The 22,170-nt window shown below is 51.4% G+C and overlaps 1 protein-coding gene across 3 annotated transcripts in view; it reads right to left on the bottom strand.

Annotated features, from left to right (window-relative positions):
- GRK3 (G protein-coupled receptor kinase 3) overlaps nt 1–22,170 on the bottom strand; it is a 63,596-nt gene that overhangs the window by 8,970 nt on the left and 32,456 nt on the right. For all 3 annotated transcript variants that reach the window (XM_036449407.2, XM_036449408.2, XM_036449409.2), the window contains 11 exons: nt 19,764–19,838; nt 19,344–19,405; nt 16,094–16,145; nt 13,530–13,621; nt 12,696–12,795; nt 8,316–8,394; nt 7,341–7,471; nt 5,466–5,560; nt 4,075–4,182; nt 884–950; nt 73–173 (listed from right to left, as the gene is read on the bottom strand). In XM_036449407.2, the coding sequence (XP_036305300.1) occupies nt 73–173; nt 884–950; nt 4,075–4,182; nt 5,466–5,560; nt 7,341–7,471; nt 8,316–8,394; nt 12,696–12,795; nt 13,530–13,621; nt 16,094–16,145; nt 19,344–19,405; nt 19,764–19,838 (962 nt within the window). The remainder of the gene's footprint in view (nt 1–72; nt 174–883; nt 951–4,074; nt 4,183–5,465; nt 5,561–7,340; nt 7,472–8,315; nt 8,395–12,695; nt 12,796–13,529; nt 13,622–16,093; nt 16,146–19,343; nt 19,406–19,763; nt 19,839–22,170) is intronic.

Raw genomic sequence — 22,170 nt, 5'->3', positions numbered from 1 at the left:
CCACGGAAACGACACACGGAAAGGAAGCGGTTTCTTCCCCTTGGGGAGACCCCACAGGCGAGGCCCGCCTACCCGCGGCCGTGACAGCCCAGCCGGTAGCTGACTTCCCGCTGCAGCAAGCCCTCCAGCAGGGCCCTCAGCTCCGGGGAGAAGGTGTCGGGAAGCTCCACGTCCTGGGAGGGGGGGGGAGACACGAGAACACTATTTCAAAGGCACGTTCATGGAAAAGGTGCCCCCGCACCCGCCCAGGCTGAGAGACCGCCCCCTGGTGGTCAGTGCTCAAAACGACACGTTCATCACAGGTTCGTTTCCTCTACAGAAACACCGAACGGGTATCCATCACCCCCCAAAGCCAATCAGAGAAGAACCCGAAAGTCTCAGTCTCTGGCATTGTCCCTTCTTTATTTGGTTTCTTTGATTTCCCTCTTGATGTCCTCTGTCTTTTTCTTACCAATGGTTAGCAGATCTTGATTTCTGCCTTACCATCTACTTCCACTATTTTTTTTTTTAAATCTTTTGAGGTTCTTCTCGGGATTGTCTCTCCGCTCATTTACGTTAAGAAAGCAGTAACATCGCCGAAACCGGTTTGGCTCAGTGAGTAGAGCGTTGGACTGCGGACTGAAAGGTCCCGGGTTCGATTCTGGTCAAGGGCATGTACCTTGGTTGCGGGCATATCCCCAGTAGGGGGTATGCAAGAGGCAGCTGATGGATGACTCTCTCTCCTCGATGTTTCTAACTCTCTATCTCTCTCCCTTCTTCTCTGTACAAAATCAATAAAATATATTTAAAAAAAAAGAAAAAAAGAAAGAAAGCAGTAACATTGTACGTGGGTTTACAAAGGGAACACGAAGTGGAACAAACACAGAGTCGCCCGTCTCCTTACCGCGGTGAGGGTCATCCGGTCTATTTCGTGCTTATCTTTGGTTTTGTGCTGCCTGAAGGGGCTGTGGCTGCAGGCAGAAAGGACACTCCGTTACCATGGCGCATGAGCCAGAGCAGCACACGCCACTGACTACCATTCGCTAAGGCACTGTCACTGCTTATTCAAAACTACAGACGTACGAAAAGCCATCGACATCAGTCATTTTTCAAAGGAAAAGCTGGGGGTCAGACAGGGCGGCCCAGGAACAGCGAGGCTTATGTATGTTTATCTGCTCGGCCTGACCCTCTCGATCGGGCCATCCTACCGAATTCGTGAAGCCCTGCCTTCTGATGAGATTATTCCTCTTCGGAGCATTTATTATCTGAAGTGTTTTCATTCTCATTTTGTACAACAGAAGGCACCCTTACACCTTATTTTATTTTCTCATCACGCAAATGAAATACAAAGTCATGGCCATCTCTTAAATGCCCTGATTTGAAAAAAATGCATATTAACAAGGAGACTTAGCACCGCACAGATTGGAAGTGTTTTTGAGAATCAAGTAGGATATAACAGCAAACAGCACTGCTTTGTTACTCGGAAGGTAGTCTAACGTTAAAAACAACAACACTGGCTTCCTTTCTCTATGCAACATGCAGGGAGATGTGGGCACGTTCATGGTTCGAAAGGAAAGGAACAAAGTGTGTTACTTTTTTAAAAATATATTTTATTGATTTTTTTACAGAGAGGAAGGGAGGGATAGAGAGCTAGAAACACCGATGAGAGAGAAACATCAACCAGCTGCCTCCTGCACGGCAACCAGTGTACAAGCCCTTGACTGGAATCGAACCTGGGACCCTTCAGTCCGCAGACCGACGCACTATCCACTGAGACAAACTGGTTTCGGCCAAAGTGTATTATTAAATCCAACTACAACCTTGGTCTCTCTGCTCCGCCCGGCTCTTCCCGCCAAGTCCCTGGACGTGTGCAGGGGACTGTGAGGGTCTCGGGGTTCCTGCGGCCCCCACACCCTGGTGCAGCTCCTGGTGCAGCGCCAGAGAGGCCCTCCGCCCTTGACCCCGGGCTTGCCTGCGCCTGCTGCCGGGAGGGGGGCCGCCCCATGGTGCCCTCCCAGAGGCGCCCTGCGCTAAGTTTAAAAGCCTTCCACGGGGCCGGAGGGAGGCCAGAGCTGGCGAGTGCCGGGAACATGTCCGGCCGCGGTCCCCGCTCCCAGCCCCCGTTAAAAAGAGAGGCCGGCCATGTCTCACCAGGGGGAGGGGACGGGGTCTCAACTCCTCAGCTCTGGGCTGGGAGGTGCGGGTCTTTCAGGCCAGTAGCCTGGCGCACATCTGCTTCCGACGTGTTCCTGATTGTCCTTGGTGAACAAAACCGAAGGTTTTTTATTTTTATTTTGGAGGATCTTAAAGAAAAGCCCCAACAGCAGGGATCTCCATGTGGTGCTCCCAGATCCCAGGGGGATCACGGCTGCTCCCTGACGCTTCCCCTCCCGACCCCACCCCCGACGGCACAGCAATACCCTCCCCCCCCCCACCACCCCCCCCCCCCCCCCCCGCACCAGGGAGCGTGATGGGAACCAGATCGAGTCACAGACCGAGTGGGAGAGCTGGAGCCCCTCCCCATGAGAGAGGAAACCACTCGGAATGTCATATTATAGATGCTGGCTCCACCGCCAGACACACGCCCCGCCATCGCAGCGAAACAGCGAGCTCGAAGACACGGCAAGTGATCAACACCTCGTACACCGAAAATTAACTTTAAAACGCCAGAGAGGGTGTCGCGCGCGTTTTGAACCCGAGCCAATAGCTGCCGACATAGTCACAGACATGCCTTGCTTTCTCCACACCGAGCCACCTCGACAACCTCAGGCAGAGCTCAGCGCCCCCCCACCCATACCACCCCGCCTTTCTCCCGGGGGCTCCCTCCCCGCGTCTGTCACCTTCGGGGGCGGTAAGATCAGGCGACACCTGAAAGGCAGACTGGGGACCATGACGGAGATTCCACATGTGCGTTCAGCACTGGAGCTGCGTTGCAGTTGTTCATCATCCAGGACTTCCTGTCGGGTGCGTTCTGCATCGCTCGCCTCCTCCCGGCAAAGACCCTGGCAGGCGGCAGGCGCCCACCGGGCACGCCGACTCCGAGGGGTGGCGGGCTGCCTCGGGAGGGAGCCGCTCGCTCGCTCGCTCTGGTCAGCCTGGCAGAAGCTCCCTAATCAGGTCAGCTAGTCTGCTGAGGGGCATTAAGCCCGTCCAGGCCCCACAAACACAGTAATCCAATTCAGGACGGACAAGGCCTGCCTCTCCGGGCAATAATGTGATTTCGGTGCCCACGCAGACAGGGGGAGCGGAGAGCAGCCGCACCGGCCGAGTCCTGGGGGCTCAGGGCGGACGGCGGGGCCAGCCCCCTCTCGATGTGCTGACGGGAAGATGGTGGGCGGAGCTGCAGGAGGCTGCCCGCCGGGACCGTGAGAAAGGCAGCCGGTCCCAGCCTCGCATGCCCACGAGAGGAATGTCCGCAGGAGAGTCTGTACTGGGATTTTTTTCACGTCAAACACTTTCCGTCTCTTTGTGAATGAAGAAAAACAGCAAGAACCTACAACCAAGATTACTCTACCCAGCAAAGCTATCACTCAGACTTGAAGGCCAGATAAAGAGCTCCCCCCCCCCCCCCCAAAAAAAAGCTAAAGAAGTTCATCACCACCAAACCAGAATTATACGAAATGCTGAAAAGTATTCTTTAAGAAGAAGAAGATAAAGATAAGAACGATGAACAACAAACACATAACCAGCAACAAGTGACTCTTCAAAACCAAAGGAATTAAAAAACCCGATGAACAGTATTAACTGGTGAATATAATAGAACCTGGGACCCCTAAGTCCGCAGGCTCTATCCACTGAGCCAAACCGGTTAGAGCTTATTATTAATTTTGTTTTTCTTTCAAAGCAGTCTTGTTTCAGATTTAAGGCTGCCGTCACTCCTACAGGATATGGAATGAAACCACCACCCCCGCCAGCTTTCTCCTGTATTCTTACGGGCACAGAGCTCTCACTGTCAGCAGGCAGAGCGCGCCACGGTCCTCACTTAGATCGGCGCATGGCTTACGGGTCCCGGTGGGACCCAGGGTAGCATCAGGGCCGGAGGACGGCTGACAGCCTTGACCCTGACCCCAGCACAGGCCCCACCGACTCACTCACCCCCTGAGAAGCTTGAAGAGCATGCAGCCCAGCGAGAACCAGTCGGCGCTGCTGTCGTAGGCCGTCCCCTTCTGCAGCACCTCGGGGGCCATGTACCCGTGCGTGCCCCTGGGGGGGAGGGAGGAGGAAAGGGGGGCGCGTTAGCAGAACACGGGCACCTCACGCAATATACCCGATTAATGGCTCATCGATCGATCGGCAGCAGCTGTGAGTAAGGGCAGGGACGATGGAGCCTCTGCACGGACGTGACCCATCCGACAGCCAGCATGCTTTTCTGTCTTAACCGGTAAAGGAGCGAATCTCAACGGATCACCCTTCGGAATCCATGAGAAGACTAGTCCTCGGCCGAGGAGGCGACCTCTGAAGCCGGTCAGCCCCGCCTCCACCGGGACAGCTATGGGGAGCGGAGGGTCTCCTGCAGACCGACCGACCGACCGACCGACTGACCGACCGACCGACCGACCGACCGACTGACTGACCAAGAGCTCCTGCGAGGAGCCCGGTGGGACGGGCCGCTGCGCCGCAGGGCAGTGCACTTTGAAGAGGTGGGCACGCCCACTCCTTCGGACCCGCACCACCATGCTGAGGTGGGGCTGCTTCCTGGGAGAGGTGACGGTGCAGATCGCCCCTGGAGGTGGAGGCACGGGGTTTATTTTAAAAGTCACTTCCCTCTTACATAGAATCGCACAGAACAGTCAGACAGACCGGACTGCAGTGGTGGCCTCTGGATGTGCCAGATGGGTGCCCCTGGTTTTTCTGCCACAGAAAGTAGATCGTATGTCCAGGGTGCCCTGGGGGGGCCGGGTGCGGCAGCGGAGGCTGAGGGGTCAGGGAGGACTGACCCACGTTAAAAAGCTTGAACTGCAAGTAGATGTTTTGGGTTTTAATTTTTAAAAATTATTCCTGATTTCTCTTCAGAAAAAAACAACAAGGGTTATTTTTGAAAAGGAAGGAACAGATGGGCCAGGAGAGAAACTTAACCCTGGCCTTCCTGAAAGAGCTCTCCATCCCGCTGCCTCTGCCCTCGGCCCACGGACTATTTCCCTTCTCCGTATCACGGCCTTCAGAGGCCGATTACTGAGGGTCGACTTGTGAAACAGGAGGTCACGGTTCCACTCCCAGTCGGGGCGCAGGCCCGGGTTGCGGGCTTGATCCCCAGTGTGGGGCGTGCAGGAGGCGGCCCGTCTCTCTCATCCGTGTTTCTATTCTCTCTCTCTTCCTCTCTGAATTCAATAAAAATATATTTTAAAAAGATAAAATCACAGCTGGCAAGAAAAAAAAAAACGGGGAAGGAGTGAGTGTGGACGATAACGTGTGACCGGGGCGGGGTCCGAGGGAACCAGCAGGCCGCCTGGGGAAACGACAGGGCACAGAGGCAAGCGGCTACTCACACGCTGGCGTGCGGCTTCTTTTTGGAGAAATCACAGGCCAGGCCGAGGTCTGATATCCGGACGTGTCCGTACTCATCCAGGAGGATATTTGCGGGCTGAAGAGAGAGAGAGAAGGTGATCTCCAAGAGAGAGTTCCCCGGATGCCCGGAGGCTCTGAGGACGTCCATCTGAAACTACAGGCCCGGCCGAAGCCGGTGTGGCTCAGTGGATAGAGCATCGGTCTGTGGACTGAAAGGTCCCAGGTTCGATTCCGGGCAAGGGCATGTACCTTGGTTGCGGGCACATCCCCGGTAGGGGGTGTGCAAGAGGCAGCTGGTCGATGTTTCTCTCTCATCGACGTTTCTAGCTCTCTATCTCTCTCCCTTCCTCTCTGTAAAATATCAATAAAATATATTTAAAAAATAAATAAGTAAAAAATAAAACTGCAGGCACGGTCTACCTCGTTATCTCATCACGGTCCCTTCCTGAACACAAACTCCGGCTCTGGATGGTCACAGCCAGAAGGCACTGTGCTGAGAGCGACATTCTCTGTGTTAACGTCCCAGGAGGGTGGTCGTGATGGGAGTGAGGGATTCTAAAGAAAATGAGGCGCGGGGCAGAGCGCACAGCTCATCGGAATTAAAGAGCTCGTTCTTGCAGAGACCGGTTTGGCTCAGTGGATAGAGCGTCGGCCTGCAGACTGAAAGGTCCCAGGTTTGATTCCCGTCAAGGGCACTGGTTGCAGGCACATCCCCAGTGTGGGGGTGTGCAGGAGGCAGCTGATCGATGTTTCTCTTTCATTGATATTTCTAACTCTTTATCCCTCTCCCTTCCTCTCTGTAAAAAATCAATAAAATATATATTTTTTTAAAATAAAAAATAAAGAGCTTGCTCCAGCTGGGACACCGTGCCTCTGTGAATCCCAACGACTTCTGAGAAGAAGGCCATGAGGCACAGAACACTGAGGAATCTTGCAAGATGGCTGGCGCTGACCTAAGATAGCCAAGGACTCCATTAAGAGCCACGCGGGTCCCCATCAGTCATGTCTGTTGACCTGTGCCCGATCCACCAAATTGACCAAATGTAATTCTGACCGCAACCCCCCGATGACATGTAGCCAGGGGGATTAGATTTGGTCAGCATAATCACGGAAAACAAAGCTCCTCTCCCCAATATACATCCAATTACAGTCGTCCTAATCGCTCTGTGCTGGAGATCACCATTGTTTCGCTTGAAACAAAAATGATGGCATGCCATTATAACAGCGGAGCATGAATAAGCATGAGTGACGAAGAATGAAGTTGGAAGAGAAATTAAATAATACCGCGGCCTACTAAATAGCTTTAGAAAACAAAACCATGGCAGAGAGGCATTTAGAAGTCGGTTACGGATGCAAATGAAAATGCATGACAGCAGGGCCTCCTAGATCTTCGGCATGTATCTCATTCGTCTGCAAAACTCACCAGAGGAAAGAAAATGTCACATACCAGCCAGAGTCTCCTTATTTCTAATAGGATGAAAACAATATGTTTTTTCTTATGCTCTTGTAAAAATTAAAGAGAATAATTTATTCACGTTGAAGAAAGCTTTAAAATGGCATGGATCCATACAGGGTATGGATCTCACAACCCGGGCACATGCCTTGACTGGGAATCGATCTGATGACCTCTAGGTGCATGGGATGATGCTCAACCACTGAGCCACACTGGCCGGGCCCCAGTGAGTTTTTTTTTTTTTTTTTTTAAAGAGAAGCCCAAGCATAGCACGCTGGAGATTCTGTAGCTCAGGGAGGGATCTAGAACAAACAGTCTATCCACCCGTGGTTTTTAAGGTGTCCTCGGAACGTGAACCTCCCCGCCCGGTGACCGGTGACCGGTGACCGGCCGCGCGGCTCACCTTCAGGTCCCGGTACACCACAAAGCGGTGGTGCATGTGTTCCAGCCCCAGGATGATCTCGGTGGCGTAGAAGCGCATCTCCTTCTCGGAGAACACCCCGTGCTGGGACAGGTGGTAGTGCAGATCGCCCCCTGCAGGCGGAGGCACAGGGTTTACTTCCAAAGTCCCTGAGCTCCTGCAGAGTCAGCCTGCCTCCCTTTGGTGTCTGATGGTCACATGCATAGAACTCGGGCCGCTGCGCCTGGCTTCTTTTGTCCGTTGCTACGTCTGTGAGTTCGTTATTGTGTCTGGGACATTCCTTCGTGCCATTGGGCAGATCTGTTTCTTAAACCAAACACTCAAAAGGAAAATAAAGCATGCGGGGAATTTCAAAAAAGGCACTTGACTTGTGGAATCGCGTGCCCTTTTTTATTTCAGCTCATGACCCAAAAGGTTTTCCGTCCATCCCGTGTCTCTTTCTAGCATCAGAAACCATTTTTTCTGCCTAAACCTGGTTCGCGCCCATCCGAAAGGTCATCATTCATTCACAGTTTACAGGGCCAACTGATCTGGGCGATCTGGGCTAAAGGCACAGAAAATCGGGCGGACGTCCTTCCACGTTGGGTTTTAAATACATCTAACCTACATTCTCAGGAGTCACTTCATTCCTAAGAGTCGAGGGTCAGGAAACGAGCGAGTGAAAGGTCCAGGCCAGCAGCGTCCCAGAAAATCACGTTTCGCTGGGACTATTTTATGAAAATCTGGGAGTATTTTATGAAAATCTCTTCTAAGGAAATGCAACTTCCAGGGAAAGACGGGGAGGGGCAGAGGGAAACCCAGGCCGGCATTTTAAATGAATTTTAATGAGGTTGACAGGTGAATGGCTGCCTCCATCTTCAGGGGCAAACTACGGCTCAGAAAGACCCAGCCAGCCTGCCCGTCGGCCTGGCCACAGCCGCATCCTTCCGGGAGCCCGGCCACGCGGGCCTTGCTTACCGTTCATCAGGTCCAAGATGAAGCAGAGTTTGTCCGGAGTATGGAAGGCGTAGGTCATACAGACGATGAAAGGACAATCCTAGAACGAGGGGGTGGGGGGGGAACAAAACATGAAAATGTGTGAGAAAAGCAAAAGCTTCCCTGAGAAGCACAGGTGCTGCCAAACACAGGCTGCAGATTTTGTTTTGAATCCTCACCCGCAGAGTGAGGACCATTTTCTCATTGCTTTTTAGAGAGAGTGGTCGGGAGGCGGGGGGAGAGGAGGAGAGAGAGAGAGAGAGAAACATCGATGGTGGCAGAGATACATGGATGCATTGCTTCCTACGACCATGTTTAGCTGCGGGAGGCGCCTTGGCCGTGTGCAGGGACCCAGACGAATGAGTGTCACACGCAACACTGAGCGAGGGAAGCCGGACCCAAGAGGGAGCGTTTATAGGAAGGTCAGTCACGGGCAGAGCTAAATTATGGCGTTCCAGGAGTCTGGGTGGCAGTTAGCTGGGCGTGGGGGCGAGTGGCTGAGAGGGGCACGCAGAGGCCTCTGGGACACTGGTGACTCAGTATCCTGCGATCTGGGTGCCGGACACACACGTGGACTCCCCGGGGAGAGGTCATGGACACTGTGCCAGATGGACAGCCAGATCTGTGTAGATTCCTCATGTACAGGGAATGCTCCCCGCTCCACTGATTCAAATGAAAAAATAAAAAAAAAACGGCATAGACCAGTGGTCGGCAGACTCATGAGTCAACAGAGCCAAGTATCAACAGGAAATGGTTTTGGAGAGCCGAAGACCGACGTCTGCGGATGGGCCATGAAGTTTCGAGGGCGGAAAGAATAGCATCTGCCGAGCACTAAGGGACTGTGGAACGAAGGGGCTAACTGCCCTTCCCAGCGGGGGGCGTCCTTATCCTGCATCTCGCACACACCTTCCCTGGTTACTAGGCAAGAATGACACAAGATGCCGAAACCGGTTTGGCTCAGTGGATAGAACGTCGGCCTGGGGACTGAAAGGTCCCGGGTTCGATTCCGGTCAAGGGCATGTGCCTTGGTTGCGGGCACATATTTTATGGATTTTTTTTTACAGAGTGGAAGAGAGGGATAGAGAGTTAGAAACATCGATGAGAGAGAGTCATCGATCAGCTGCCTCTTGCACACCCCCTACTGGGGATATGCCCGCAACCAAGGTACATGCCCTTGACCGGAATCGAACCCGGGACCCTTCAGTCCCCAGGCCGATGCTCTATCCATTGAGCCAAACCGGTTTCGGCAAATATATATATATATATATATTTTTTTTAAAGAATTACACAAGAACACTGGCAACAGTACTTCCTGTTATCTCTGGGGGATGAGAGGTGGACTACTCCCTTTGAGATGGAAAGAAAGAAAGAAAAAGATGAGTGAGCGCAGTTCTGTCTCGTACCAGCACTAGAGCGTCATGCTGATTGAGAGTTCACCCTAAGGAGGCTACTTACACTGAAGATCACTCCAAACCTATGAACGGCGGCCTCTGATTAGCAAAGGCAATGGAGCAGTGCCAACAATTTTAGTGCACGTCTTCTGGTGAAGTTTTATATTTATTTGTAAAAAAAAAAAAAAAAAATCTAGACAGTTTGCTATTGGAATACAAAATATAAACAATTCTTTTAAATTAGTTCTAAGCGGCAACCCAATAAAAGCCCAATTTTTTATTTACTGCCTTAGGTGGGGGGGCGGGGGGGGGGGGGGAGACTGGCGAGGAACTACACAACTAATTAACTACATTCCCCCTCGGCCGAATAAAATGAATATGAAATCGCTACAGGAAAATTGCAGGAGAGGACGCGTTAAAAAAAACTAATGCTTTAATAAGCCCTGGAACTCCGCAGTGAGCGCGCGTCCATGTGTGGGATTTAAGACAAAGACTTTTCGCCCTGACCGTTTTTTTGGCTCAGTGGATGGAGTGTCGGCATGAGGACTCACGGGTCCTGGGTTCAGTTCCGGTCAAGGGCATGTACCTTGGTTGCAGGCACATCCCCAGTGGGGAGTGTGCAGGAGGCAGCTGATGGATGTTTCTCACTCTCTATCCCTCTCTCTTCTTCTCTGTAAAAAAAAAAAAAAAAAAAAAAATCAATAAAATATATTAAAAATATAAACATTTAAGACGAAGACTTTTCCAAGAGAAATGAGGAGCCGGAGGCACGCCTACGGATCCCGCTGCAGGGAGCGGTCTGCCCAGTCTCCGCCCCAGGCGGCTGCGGGCACGGCTGTGCACACAGGGACGCGGATGGGAAATGCTCGCCGTCCATGTGCCGGGCGGCAGCGGCACACAGCTCTGGGTGGCTATGGCGTCTCCACTTGTCGGAACGGAGCAGAGAGCCCTTCCGGAACCGCTCAGACTGATGCCGGAACCACAGCGACCACAATGCGGGAGAGGAACCCGCGAGGGCTCCTGCGAGGCCACAGCCTCCCGGGGAGGAAATTCACCTGCGTCTCTGCTTCCTTGCTGACAAGGTGTGAGGGGTTCCCTGATGAGTCAGTAAAATGTGGCGTGTCTCGTGGTGCGCAAGAGCTTCCTGGCTTGTGTCTTTAATGTTCTTTATGTTTTTATTGATTTGAGAGAGAGAGAGGAAGAGAGAGGGAGGGAGAGAGGGAAACACAGAATGAGGAAGGAGAGAGGGAGAGAAAACATGGACGGGTTGCTTTCCACACGGGTCTCAAAGCCGCAACCCGAGTCTGCGCCCTGACGGGGAAGCCAACCGGTGACCTTTCGGTCCGCCAAGACAGGGCCCGGCCCATGGAGCCAGCCTGGCCGGGACACGGTTTGGTGTTTAACGTGGGAAGTCACACGTGAGCTTCCTAGCGTGGGCCCGGCCCTCCCGTGCCCCTCACGTTCCTTTCCTCGGACGCTGGACGACAGACCTACAGGCGGATGCGCAGAGGCACGCCAGGCCGCCGGGGTGCTGAGGTTTTGGGGTGTGCCTTTACAAACACCTGCCAGACAAACAAGCACCACGGCTTTGATCCCGGCCAAGCAGTCACCCGAGACAGAAATCCGCACGGGACCCTGTTGCGCAAGTGGGGACGCGGGTCAAGGTCTGTTTGTCCGAGGGCCAGGCCTTGGCATTCAGGCAGAACGCCCACCAGGGGGACACGGAGTCCTGAGGATGGAAACGACCGAAGGCCACGGCAGGTAACACGTACCACGTGGCCGGAACCGGTGGATAGAGAGCATCGGCCTGTGGACTGAAAGGTCCCACGTTCGATTCCGGTCAAGGGCGTGTACCTTGGTTGCGGGCACATCCCCAGTGGGAGGTGTGCAAGAGGCAGCTGATGGGATGATTCTCTCTCATCGATGTTTCTAACTTTCTATCCCTCTCTCTTCCTCTCTGTAAAAAAATCAAATATATATATATATATTAAAAAATAAAAAATAACACGCGGCAAGTTCCAAGAAGATGAGGTTGCCTTCCGAGGAGACACCGACGGGGGTCGCCCCCACGGGGACAGCTCGGAGCCGGCAAACCGCCGTCGCTCGCTGTGTGTGTGAAGGATAGGAGCGACGAGCTCTCGCTCTCTCTCTCCCGGTTAGTCCTTCTCGGCGATGCGGCGGATTCCTAACCGCACCCGAGGGGTGTTGCTGTCGCCGGTAGGATGCTTCCTGCCTTCTCTCCAACCACGTTCCGCGGCGAAGCTCATCGTAAATGCACACCCTGGGGAGAAGGCGCGGGCGCTCACGGGGAAGGGCGCTGGGACTCTGCTCGTGTCAGAATGGCCCACGGTATGAACTGGGTGCCACCGTTCCCTGCTGTCCATTCCAACACACCCAAGAACCGGCCGGCCCCGTGATTCAACCAGACCATGCCTGCATTTTATTTTATTATATTATATATATATATATGTTATATATATAATAATTTTTTATTAAATATATAATTTTTGTTATATATATAATAATTTTTATTATATATATAATTTTTTATTAAAAATATATATTTATTTATTTTTTACAGAGAGGAAGAGAGGGATGGAGAGTTAGAAACGTCGATGAGAGAGAATCATGATCAGCTGCCTCTTGCACACCCACTACTGGGGATGTGCCTGCAACTAAGGTGCATGCCCTTGCCTGGAATTGAACCCGGGACCTTTCAGTCCGCAGGCCGACGCTCTGTCCACTGAGCCAAACCAGTTTCAGCACGCCTGCATTTTAAATACATTATCCTGACATAAGACAGACACACACAGGCACACACAGAGAGCAATGCTCAAAACTGAGGATCACCCTGGCCGGTGAGGATTCGTTGGTTAAATGGGGTCCCAAGCTCCGAAAGGAAGTTCGACAATCAGTCAGGGGGAAAAAAAAAAAAAAAAAAAGAGGAAGGAAGAAAAATGTGAACACTTACCCCTGTACTCACAAGCGACAACATAATCCTTTCATTTAAGGCTAACGTTTCTCCTTGTTTCATTTTGATCCTCTTCTTATCCAGGCATTTCATCGCATACCTAGAAACAGAGACGCTGCTTGAAAAATCAACATCAAAGACACCCCCAGACTGATTTCAGCAAGACACACCGCACGGGGGCAGATTCGGGCAGTGTTTGAAAACAGCAAACTGGCACCCAAGTGCCATGCAAAAAAAAAAAAGTCTTATTACACGTATTAAGAAAAAAAAATAAAAATAGCCCTAACCGATTTGGCTCAGTGGACAGAGCGTTGGCCTGCGGACTGAAGGGTCCCAGGTTCGATTCTGGTCAAGGGCATGTACCTTGGTTGCGGGCACATCCCCAGTAGGGGGTGTGCAGGAGGCAGCAGATCGATATTTCTCTCTCATCGATGTTTCTAGCTCTCTATCCCTCTCCCTTCCTCTCTGTAAAAAAATCAATATTAAAAAAACAAAAACAAAAACTCCCCTCTGCAGGAGTACCCCCCCAACATACTCCTCAGGTGGGGGCTGTGCGTAAGTACGTCCTTCCGAAGAGCCCGCGGGGAGGGAGGGGAGAAATCTGACAAGCATGGCCTGGGTCAAAGGATCAAGACTGAAGCCTCGGCTGGGCCTTTGTCTAAGAGAATGTCTATTTCTTTCTGAGGCAAACAACTTCGGGAGTGAGGTCCCGGGCTTCCCAAAACCATCCGCAGGCATTTTCTTTGGGTGCGAGCACAAAATAACTCTTAACGGTCCCGGGGGAAGGTGGAAACGCAAAAAAAACACACAAAAAAACAAAAACAAAAAACTTACATTTTCCCAGTGTCCGCCTTCCGGCAGCCATAGACTTCTCCGAAGCCGCCTCGCCCGATGATCCGATGTACGCTGAAATCATTCATGGTCAACTGTGAATTCAAAACACGACATGGGAACGTAACGGCCGCGTACAGGTGACGTGGTCGAGGTTTCTCCACGCGACACACACACACACACACACACACACACACACACACACACGCGTTACTAACGTGTTCGCTCTGCGGTGGGGGGACCTGCAGGTCCCACGACCGGCTCCTTGGACAGAGGGGAGCGGTGGGAGGAGGCAGGGCTTTCCAGAACCTCCGCCTGCTGCACCCCCAGAGGGCCCAGCACCGAGGCCCGGCACAGGGGCAGACGGGAAGGAGACGGAGGGGAGCCTGGTGAGGCCGCTGTGCCCCCCTCGCCCGTCTTAGGCTTCAGGACGCACGCCCGGAAGACAAGTGCCTGGGAACTTTCTAGTCCAAATACAAAGCAACGTGGGCTACTCGGAAGCCTGAAGTTTGGCAACCGTGTGGCAATCCCAGGAACCGAATAAGCCTGTGTCCGGGGCGTCCGCGTCTCCCTGGGAGTGAGCCGTGTGATCGGAAAACCCGGCAGAGGGCGGCCATGTGAGTTTTTATCGATCACGTCCGTGAAGAGAGAGGGGACTCGTGCTGGGCATGTGAGCCTGAAGCAAGACTGAGTGTGAGCGGAGGAAATAAAGAGGCTTTATTCATGAGCGCTTCTCTTTTTGCCCTTAAGACGGAGTTTTAACAGCATCTGACGGTGCCAAGGCGGCCAGAACACCCTACAGTCCTGGGAAGAGGCCCTCGGATCTCAACGAAGGCCTCCTGGGCAGACCGAGGGTCAGATTCTTAAAAGAGCCCCCTACCCACCCACCGAACCATCCTGTCCGCAGCCAGGTGGGGGCAGCTGGCCACGGCCTTCCTGTCTCGTCACGTCTGATGCTGATGGGACATGGGCACGGGGCATGAGCCCTCGGACACCAGGCCGGTGGAAGGAGCGTGAGCGTAAGGATAATCCACGGCAGGTTTAAGAGCTTTTAAAAAAAAAAATTTCATTTATTTCGTTTTGGCTAATCCTCGCCTGAGGTCATTTTTTCCCACTGATTTTTAGACAAAGTGGAAGGAGGGAGAGAGACGAGAAACACGGATGTGAGAGAGAGAGGACGACTGGTTGCCTCCCGCACATGCTTGGACCAGGGATGGAGCCTGCAAACGAGGCACCTGCCCTTGACCGGAACCGAGCCAGGGACCCTTCAGTCCTAAGGCTGACGCTCTGTCTACTGAGCCAAAATGACTAGGAAAGGGATTTTTTTTTTTTTTTTTTAATGTGTGTTATTGCCTCATGGTTCTAAATCCTGCCAGGAAATGTGATGCAAAGGAGAGGTTCAATAAATCAATAAATAAACAAACAAAAAATAAATAACTTCTTCCAACAGGACCATTCAAGTAACTCCCCCCATCCCCCCCAAAAAAAAAAAATCTAGTTGATAATTTTTCTCCCCCAACAGACAAGAAGGCATGTTCTCCCAGGGCAGCAAACAGGGGGGATGCCAGGGGAATGGACACAGGTCCGAAAGCAGCCAGTGTTTGAGAACTGCTCTCAGCATTCACAAAATTTAAAAAAAAAAAAAAAATTTTTTTTTAAAGGTAAAACTTTGGACTAAAAACGATGTGATTATTCTTATTACATGATTGATGATTGCACCAAATAATAAAGAGAAGAAAAGCAACTTTCCTGGGATGGCAAAGGACAAGGGCATCGGGGAACCACGTAACCTAGACTCCTGTGCTCACTAGTGTTCCTGAGAAAGGGCCCATCACTGCTTGAAAATGTCCTTTCGTAAAGAGATAAACACACAGGGGTATGAAAAGAGAGAATTAAGCTCGACCGGCATGGCTCGGTGGTTGAGCATCACCCTAGGAACCAGGAGGCCACGGTTCTTTTCCCGGTCAGGGCGCGGGCCTGGGTCGGGGACTCGGTCTCCGGTGTGGGGCGTGCAGGAGGCAGCCAATCAATGATCCTCTCTCATCACTGACATTTCTATCTCTCTCTCCCCCTCTCCCTTCCTCTCTGAAAGCAATAAAAATATATTTTTTTTAAAAAGAGAATGATCCAAGACCGGTTTGGCTCAGTGGATAGAGCGTCGGCCTGCAGATTGCAAGGTCCCAGGTTCGATTCTGGTCAAGGGCATGTACCTTGGTTGCGGGCACATGCCCAGTAGAGGGTGTGCAAGAGGCAGCTGATGGATGATTCTCTCTCATCGATGTTTCTAACTCTCCATCTCTCCCTTCCTCTCTGTAAAAAAAATCAATAAAGTATATATTAAAAAAATAAATAAATAAAAAAAGACAGTCTGAAAAAAGAGAATGAAAATTCAGCTTGTTTGCAGCTGGGAGGGGAGGGGCTCTGTGGAGGGAGCTGTGAGCACATCTCGGGCGGGCGACACCCTGGGGAGCGGGCCCCAGAAGCAAGTATTTTCACAGGAAGGGAGGCCAGAGCGAGTTCTTCATTTTAAAAAGGAGATAAAAAAAAAAAAAGACATGGATACTCACGTGGATATTTAGCTCTACGTTTTTCCACTGACAAAACCGCGTGAACTTGTCGCTGGAAGAGAAGACAAAGAAGGACGGGAAGGTAAAGGTCACAGAACGACGCTGGCAGGTGAACGAGGGGCGCGCGAGGGACCGGCTTTCCTTCTGCCACGGCGCGCGTTCGTGTTCCGGCACATCTCTGCGCAGCCCGTCCGCCTCCGGGCCTGATCTCGTGGCTCCCGTGGAAGGCGTGCGTCCTGATTTCCTTTAACCATCGTTACGGCTCTCAACCACCCTAACGCCTCGACCCTTGAATGCACTTCCTCGTGTGGTGGTGGCCCCCAACCATAACGTTATTTCCGTTGCTGCTTCATCACTGTGACGTTGCTGCTGTTATGAATTGGAATGTGAATATCTGTGTTTTCCGATGGTCTTTAGACCCGCAGGTTGAGAACCGCTGCTGTAGAGCCCGAGACCATCGGAAAACACAGAGGATAATTTTTATGGCTGGGGGTCACCACACACATGAGGAACTGTACTAAAAAGGGTCGAGAACCACTGCTCTATAAAGGCTCGTTGATTTGACCCAGCAACTCTGTGGGCAGGGAAATAGGCGGATGCCCACGTTGCAGCCGAGACCAAGGCCTGCCCGGGGGGGGCACACGGCGAGAGAACGGGTGGGACAGGATTTGAACCCAGACCAAGCGCTGCCTCTCGGGGACACAGAGGGCCCCTCAGACTAGACCCAGAAGGCGCCCTGGGCCATCGTGCAGGCGTGTGCTCTCACCATGCCCTCAACTGCCGGCTGAGGCTCTTCCGCCCACGAAGTAAGAAAAAAATATCTATTGTATTTAATAAGTGCATTATTCAGATTCCTTTTTTGTTACTGAGCAACAACATATCTAAGCAAAGAACGTTCTTGCTGACTGCTGGGATCCTCTGGCCACTGCTATGATTTCTTAGACACAGGCAGAGTACTAGGGTTCTTTGAGCGAATGAAGGAATGAAGGAATGAAGGAAAGGAAGAAACGGGTGGGGGAGACAGAAAAGGCACAATGGGAGCATCTCTCATAAAGTACAAGTTATAGGAATCATACCAGCATTATAACATGCTGTGTGGCATCCAAATACCCCATTTCTCTGGGGTTTTCATCCAATTCGCCTTTGAAAGACCTTTTTTAAAAGCATTTCTGAGGCTAATAATCAAATTGGGAAGCAAAAGCGCCATGTAATTACACAGCATCTCTTTACAATGAATCTAAAAGGACTTTTTAACGGGCGTTTCCTTGATCCTCCTGCCATCTCCGTGCGGTTGGTAAAACAGCACTGTATTTTGAGATTTCAAACCGCTTTTATTTAAGTACCGGGAGAGCAAAGGGCAAAACCACACTGGGCGTCCTCTGCGTTTACAAATCGATGGCTTGCTGCGAAGTTCACGTGGCAGGCCTGGCTCACTCACACTCTTTTCTCACACTGGGGGTCCGGGGCTGGCACGGGGGGGAGGAGGCGTGGGTCAGCACACTGCAGACTAGCAGAGGCCGGGGCGGGTGGACAGCCATGGGGAGAGAGGTGCCTGCGGGCCCAGGGAGGGCGAGGGTGGCAGAGTGGCTTTCACTCCGGCCCCTGACCTGGACTGGAGGTGCTGAGCGGCTGAAGCTCCCTGAACACGGCTCCCAGGCCTCATCCCCGGAGCCAGCCCCGCCAGGGGCTTGGCCTGTGTCCCTGCCGGGCCTCGGGAGAGGGCGGGAGGACGAGGAGAAGGCGGGAAGGTGAGCCCCGGCCCCCCTGAAGACTCCCCTTTATCATCGCCCTGCAGAGAACCGGCTTGGGCTCAGTTTGTGGGATGTCCGTGCTTTTCAGAACCAACTCGAAATGCTTGGTCTGAGATGCATTTTTTTTAATATACTTATTTGAGAATCTACTAATTAAAAAAAAAAAAGGCACCCAAAAAGGAATAGCAGCAAACGAACTGACTTTAAAAATCACGCATCTATACAAAGCAGTACAGGGTCCAGGAAATCCAGCGTTTCTAAAAGCTTGCCTACAATGCAGTCAGAGCGGCTGATTCTGTAGGATTTTGAAAACCACATGCGGGCTGAGCCTCTTCCCCGATGGAAACGATCACCCCCGTCTGGCTCCTGCACCCCAAGGATCCCAAGGCAGAGCAGCTGGGCTGAGCCCGCGGTGGGAAAGGGCAGACCTGAGCACACACGGCCCTGGGTTTGCTGCCGCTGCGGCTGCTGCCTTTTGGCCAAGCCCCCACTCCCGCTCCGAACAGTGTCATCATCCGTATGCATGTTCCTTTCCCCAAGCCTTGACTCCGCTCCAGGATAAAATTATCCCTGAACTCCGGCGGAACCACAACACAGGCTTGTTTCTTTTCTAAATCCCGGGAACATGTGGAGAGCGGCGTCTGTTCTTAAAGGGCGATCTGGGCCCAGCTGCAGGCGGCTGGCGGCGGGCCCCTCGTCACCATCATCACGGCGATTGTCTGCATGGCAGCCGGCGTGCACAGGGAGGCGGGTTAGAGAGCACACATACACACACACACACACACACACACACACACACACACACACACGCTCCCCGCACGGAAGGACCGGCCGCGCGGAGCTGAGCGCTTTCGAGACGCCGCCGAAGCGTGTCAGGACTGTGTGTGGCAGGCATGTGCTTCTGTAGCTCCAGGAACCCAAAGGGACATGCCTGAGGATACACGCGATCACAGGCATGACTTGCCGATGCCCGTCAGAGTCTATCGGAATCAGGCACGAGCTTGTCCCACTTTGGGGGACATGACTGCAAAGTCCAAACACACGAGTCCGACGAGGAGAGCCGTGTGCTTGCGTGAGGAAAGGGTCCCAGTGAGAAGCGAGGCTCCCCGGCCTCTTTAAATCTCAGACCCCTTCGAGGCGGAAGAGCTAAACGTCACAAGGGTGTGGGGAGTTCTTAGGAAGTACAGGTCTTCATTTTATGTTGTCCCCTCCTGGCAAACTGAAATTATGATGTGACGTATCAGGGAAATAGGTTAACACAAAGCCTGGCACATAGTACATGGCAATAAACACTTGGTGAATGGATAAATTAACACACACTATATTGGGTTAAGTGGGGTACACCCACACAGTACAAGGTTCTATATAAATATATCTATATCTATATGATGCATATATATTATTGTAATGTTATATGTCATATATCACAAAGATTTTTTATATGTGTTTATATGTGTACATACACACACACACACACATATGAAGAGCGAGTTTCATACCTTTCCATAAATTTTTGGAAAATGTTGCCTCGAAGACTGTCACAGATTTCTTCGATGTATGGCTGAAAGGAGAGAATTTCTGTTCGGACCCCACATGCGGGAGACAACCGATCGATGTGTCTCTCTGACATCCATGTTTCTTTCTCTTCCCCTCCCTCCCTCCCTCCCCCCCCCCCTCCCTCCCTCCCTCCCTCCCTCCCTCTCTGTCTAAAATCAGTGGGAAAAACATCCTCGGTGAGGATTAACAGCAACGCAAAGAAGACTGCATGTCCATGAGGCGACAAGCAATGTTCAACTCCAGACACCAGCAGCCTGACAGGCCAGGGCCTCCCTCCCCCAGCTACACGCTTGGGAAGAACATGCTTCCATGTCAAACTGTACACAGACTGCTCGCCCTCGACGCGAGCGCGCTCGCCTCACCTGGAAGAGCGCGGGCGTCACCTGCTTCTTAGACAGACGGTACTGCACGTGGTCCACGGCTTGCTTCGAGAATGGCTTTCAAAAACCAAAAACAGCATCGTTTGCAACCAGTAGAAACCATGACCAGCCTCTATGTTATATAACAGCACAACGCAAACGGAACACCACATTGGTTCAACGGTAACCCAGAAACACAGCTAAGGACATGATATCGGCGTGCGTTCGTTAAAAAAGATCCGGACAGATGTGTCCCTCTGGGCTCCCGGGATTCTCAGACACCGCGCTGGGAAAAAATGATGAGCGCGGGGGTGGCTGGCTGATATCTAATCCCACAAGAATTCAAGATCCCTGTGAGAAAGAGAAGCCGAGAGAATCTCCCTTTATCATCAGCTCATGAACTGAAAATATCCCTCGATGAGCTGATAATGGGGCCCTAAAAACACACAACGGCTATGAAATTGAATTTCCGAGAAAATGAATGCGTGCAAACAGCCTAAGAATCAAATGCCGGGATTGCCAAGGGAGCCAGGGCGGTGAGAGGCTCCGGGTCACAGGGAAGCCACTGCCGTAGCCACAGCACAGGGAACTGCTTCTAGAAGGGTAAACTGCCGAAACCAGTGTGGCTCAGTGGATAGAGCGTCAGCCTGCGGACTGAAGGGTCCCGGGTTCGATTCCGGTCAAGGGCATGTACCTTGGTTGCAGGCACATCCCCGGTGGGGGGGTGTGCAAGAGGCAGCTGATCGATGATTCTCTCTCATCGATGTTTCTAACTCTCTATCCCTCTCACTTCCTCTCTGCAAAAAATCAATAAAATATATTTAAAATGTGTGTGTGTGTGTGTGTGTGTGTGTGTGTATATATATAGAGAGAGAGAGAGATATATATATATATATATATATATATATATATAGAATAAACTTACTACACGACAAGGATTACAAGCTCTGCACCCTCCCCACCCCCAAACTTCAAACTACCTCTTCTCCAATAATGCACAGGAAGAAGAAACGTGGGTGAGTGGAAGGTAATCAACCAAGGACCTTCTATGCATGGCCCCTGGACACAGACAATGGGGCGATGAGGGTCTGGGGCAGGCGGAGGGGGGTCAATGGGGGACATATGTAACGCTTTCAACAATAAAGACTTAAATAAGAAAGAAAGAGAGGCTGTAGACCCAGCCAGTGTGGCTCAGTCGTTGAGCCTCAACCTATGAACCAGCAGGTCACAGTTCGATTCCCAGTCAGGGCACATGCCCGGGTTGTGGGCTTGATCCCCAGTAGGGGGCGTGCAGGAGTCAACAGATCAATGATTCTCTCTCATCACTGATGTTTCTCTCTCTCGCATGTTTCTCTCTCTCGCTCCCTCTCTCTTCCTCTTTGAAATCAATACAAATATATTAAAAACAACAACAATAACAACAGTCTTAATGCAGAGAGATTGCATGGTAAATTTTTATCACTAATTTTTCCACTCACTCCTGGTGGAATGATTTCCTAGGAACCTAGTTTAATTCTAATGACCGAATTAAACTGTTTATCCTGATGTGTAAGAAAAAGAATGTCAACCATTATCTAACAATTAATGAACACAATTAATATAATTACAATCCATCCTATAAATCCAAAGGAGCCACTTAAGGGTTATATTTACCAATATCTCTTAAGTCTTATTGCGAAAGTATAACTACATTAAAATAATAAGCTTAATTTCCTTGAGAAAGTCTAGAATCAAGGCTACCCTTTTCTTCCACTGCTCCGAATTCGCTACTGTACTTCATCAATTTTTGCAGTGAAAGCATTTGCTTTTTGGAAATATATAGATATAGATACAGAGATAGAGATACATAGATATAAATATCTCTATCTCTATCTCTGTATCTCTATCTCTATCTCTATCTCTATCTCTATCTCTATCTCTATCTCTATATCTCAAGAGTATATGGAGCCCTGGCCAGTGTGGCTCAGTTGGTTGAGCGTCATCCTGTGTGCCAAGAAGTCGCTGGTTCGATTCCCAGTCAGGGCATATGCACAGGTTGCACACAGGAGGCAGCCCATCGATGTTACCCTCCCATTTCAACGTTTCTCTCTCTCTCTCTCTCTCTCTCAGCAATGGACGCTATGTCGAGATTATCAAGACACAAGCCACGGCAGAAACCGGTTTGGCTCAGTGGTAGAGCGTCGGTCTGCGGACTGAAGGTCCCGGGTTCGATTCCGGTCAGGGGGGTATGTACCTTGGTTGCGGGCACATCCCCGGTTGGGGGTGTGCAAGAGGCAGCTGGTTGATGTTTCTCTCTCATCGACGTTTCTAGCTCTCTCTCTCCCTCTCTGTAAAAAATCAATAAAATATATTAAAAAAAAAAAAAAAAAAAAAAAGCCACAAGCCACAAAGCAGAAAGAACAGGTTCCCT

This window comes from Pipistrellus kuhlii, unplaced genomic scaffold (assembly GCF_014108245.1).
Source record: "Pipistrellus kuhlii isolate mPipKuh1 unplaced genomic scaffold, mPipKuh1.p scaffold_m20_p_20, whole genome shotgun sequence".
Taxonomy (NCBI): Eukaryota; Metazoa; Chordata; class Mammalia; order Chiroptera; family Vespertilionidae; genus Pipistrellus; species Pipistrellus kuhlii.
This window is presented reverse-complemented; position numbering and strand designations above follow the sequence as displayed.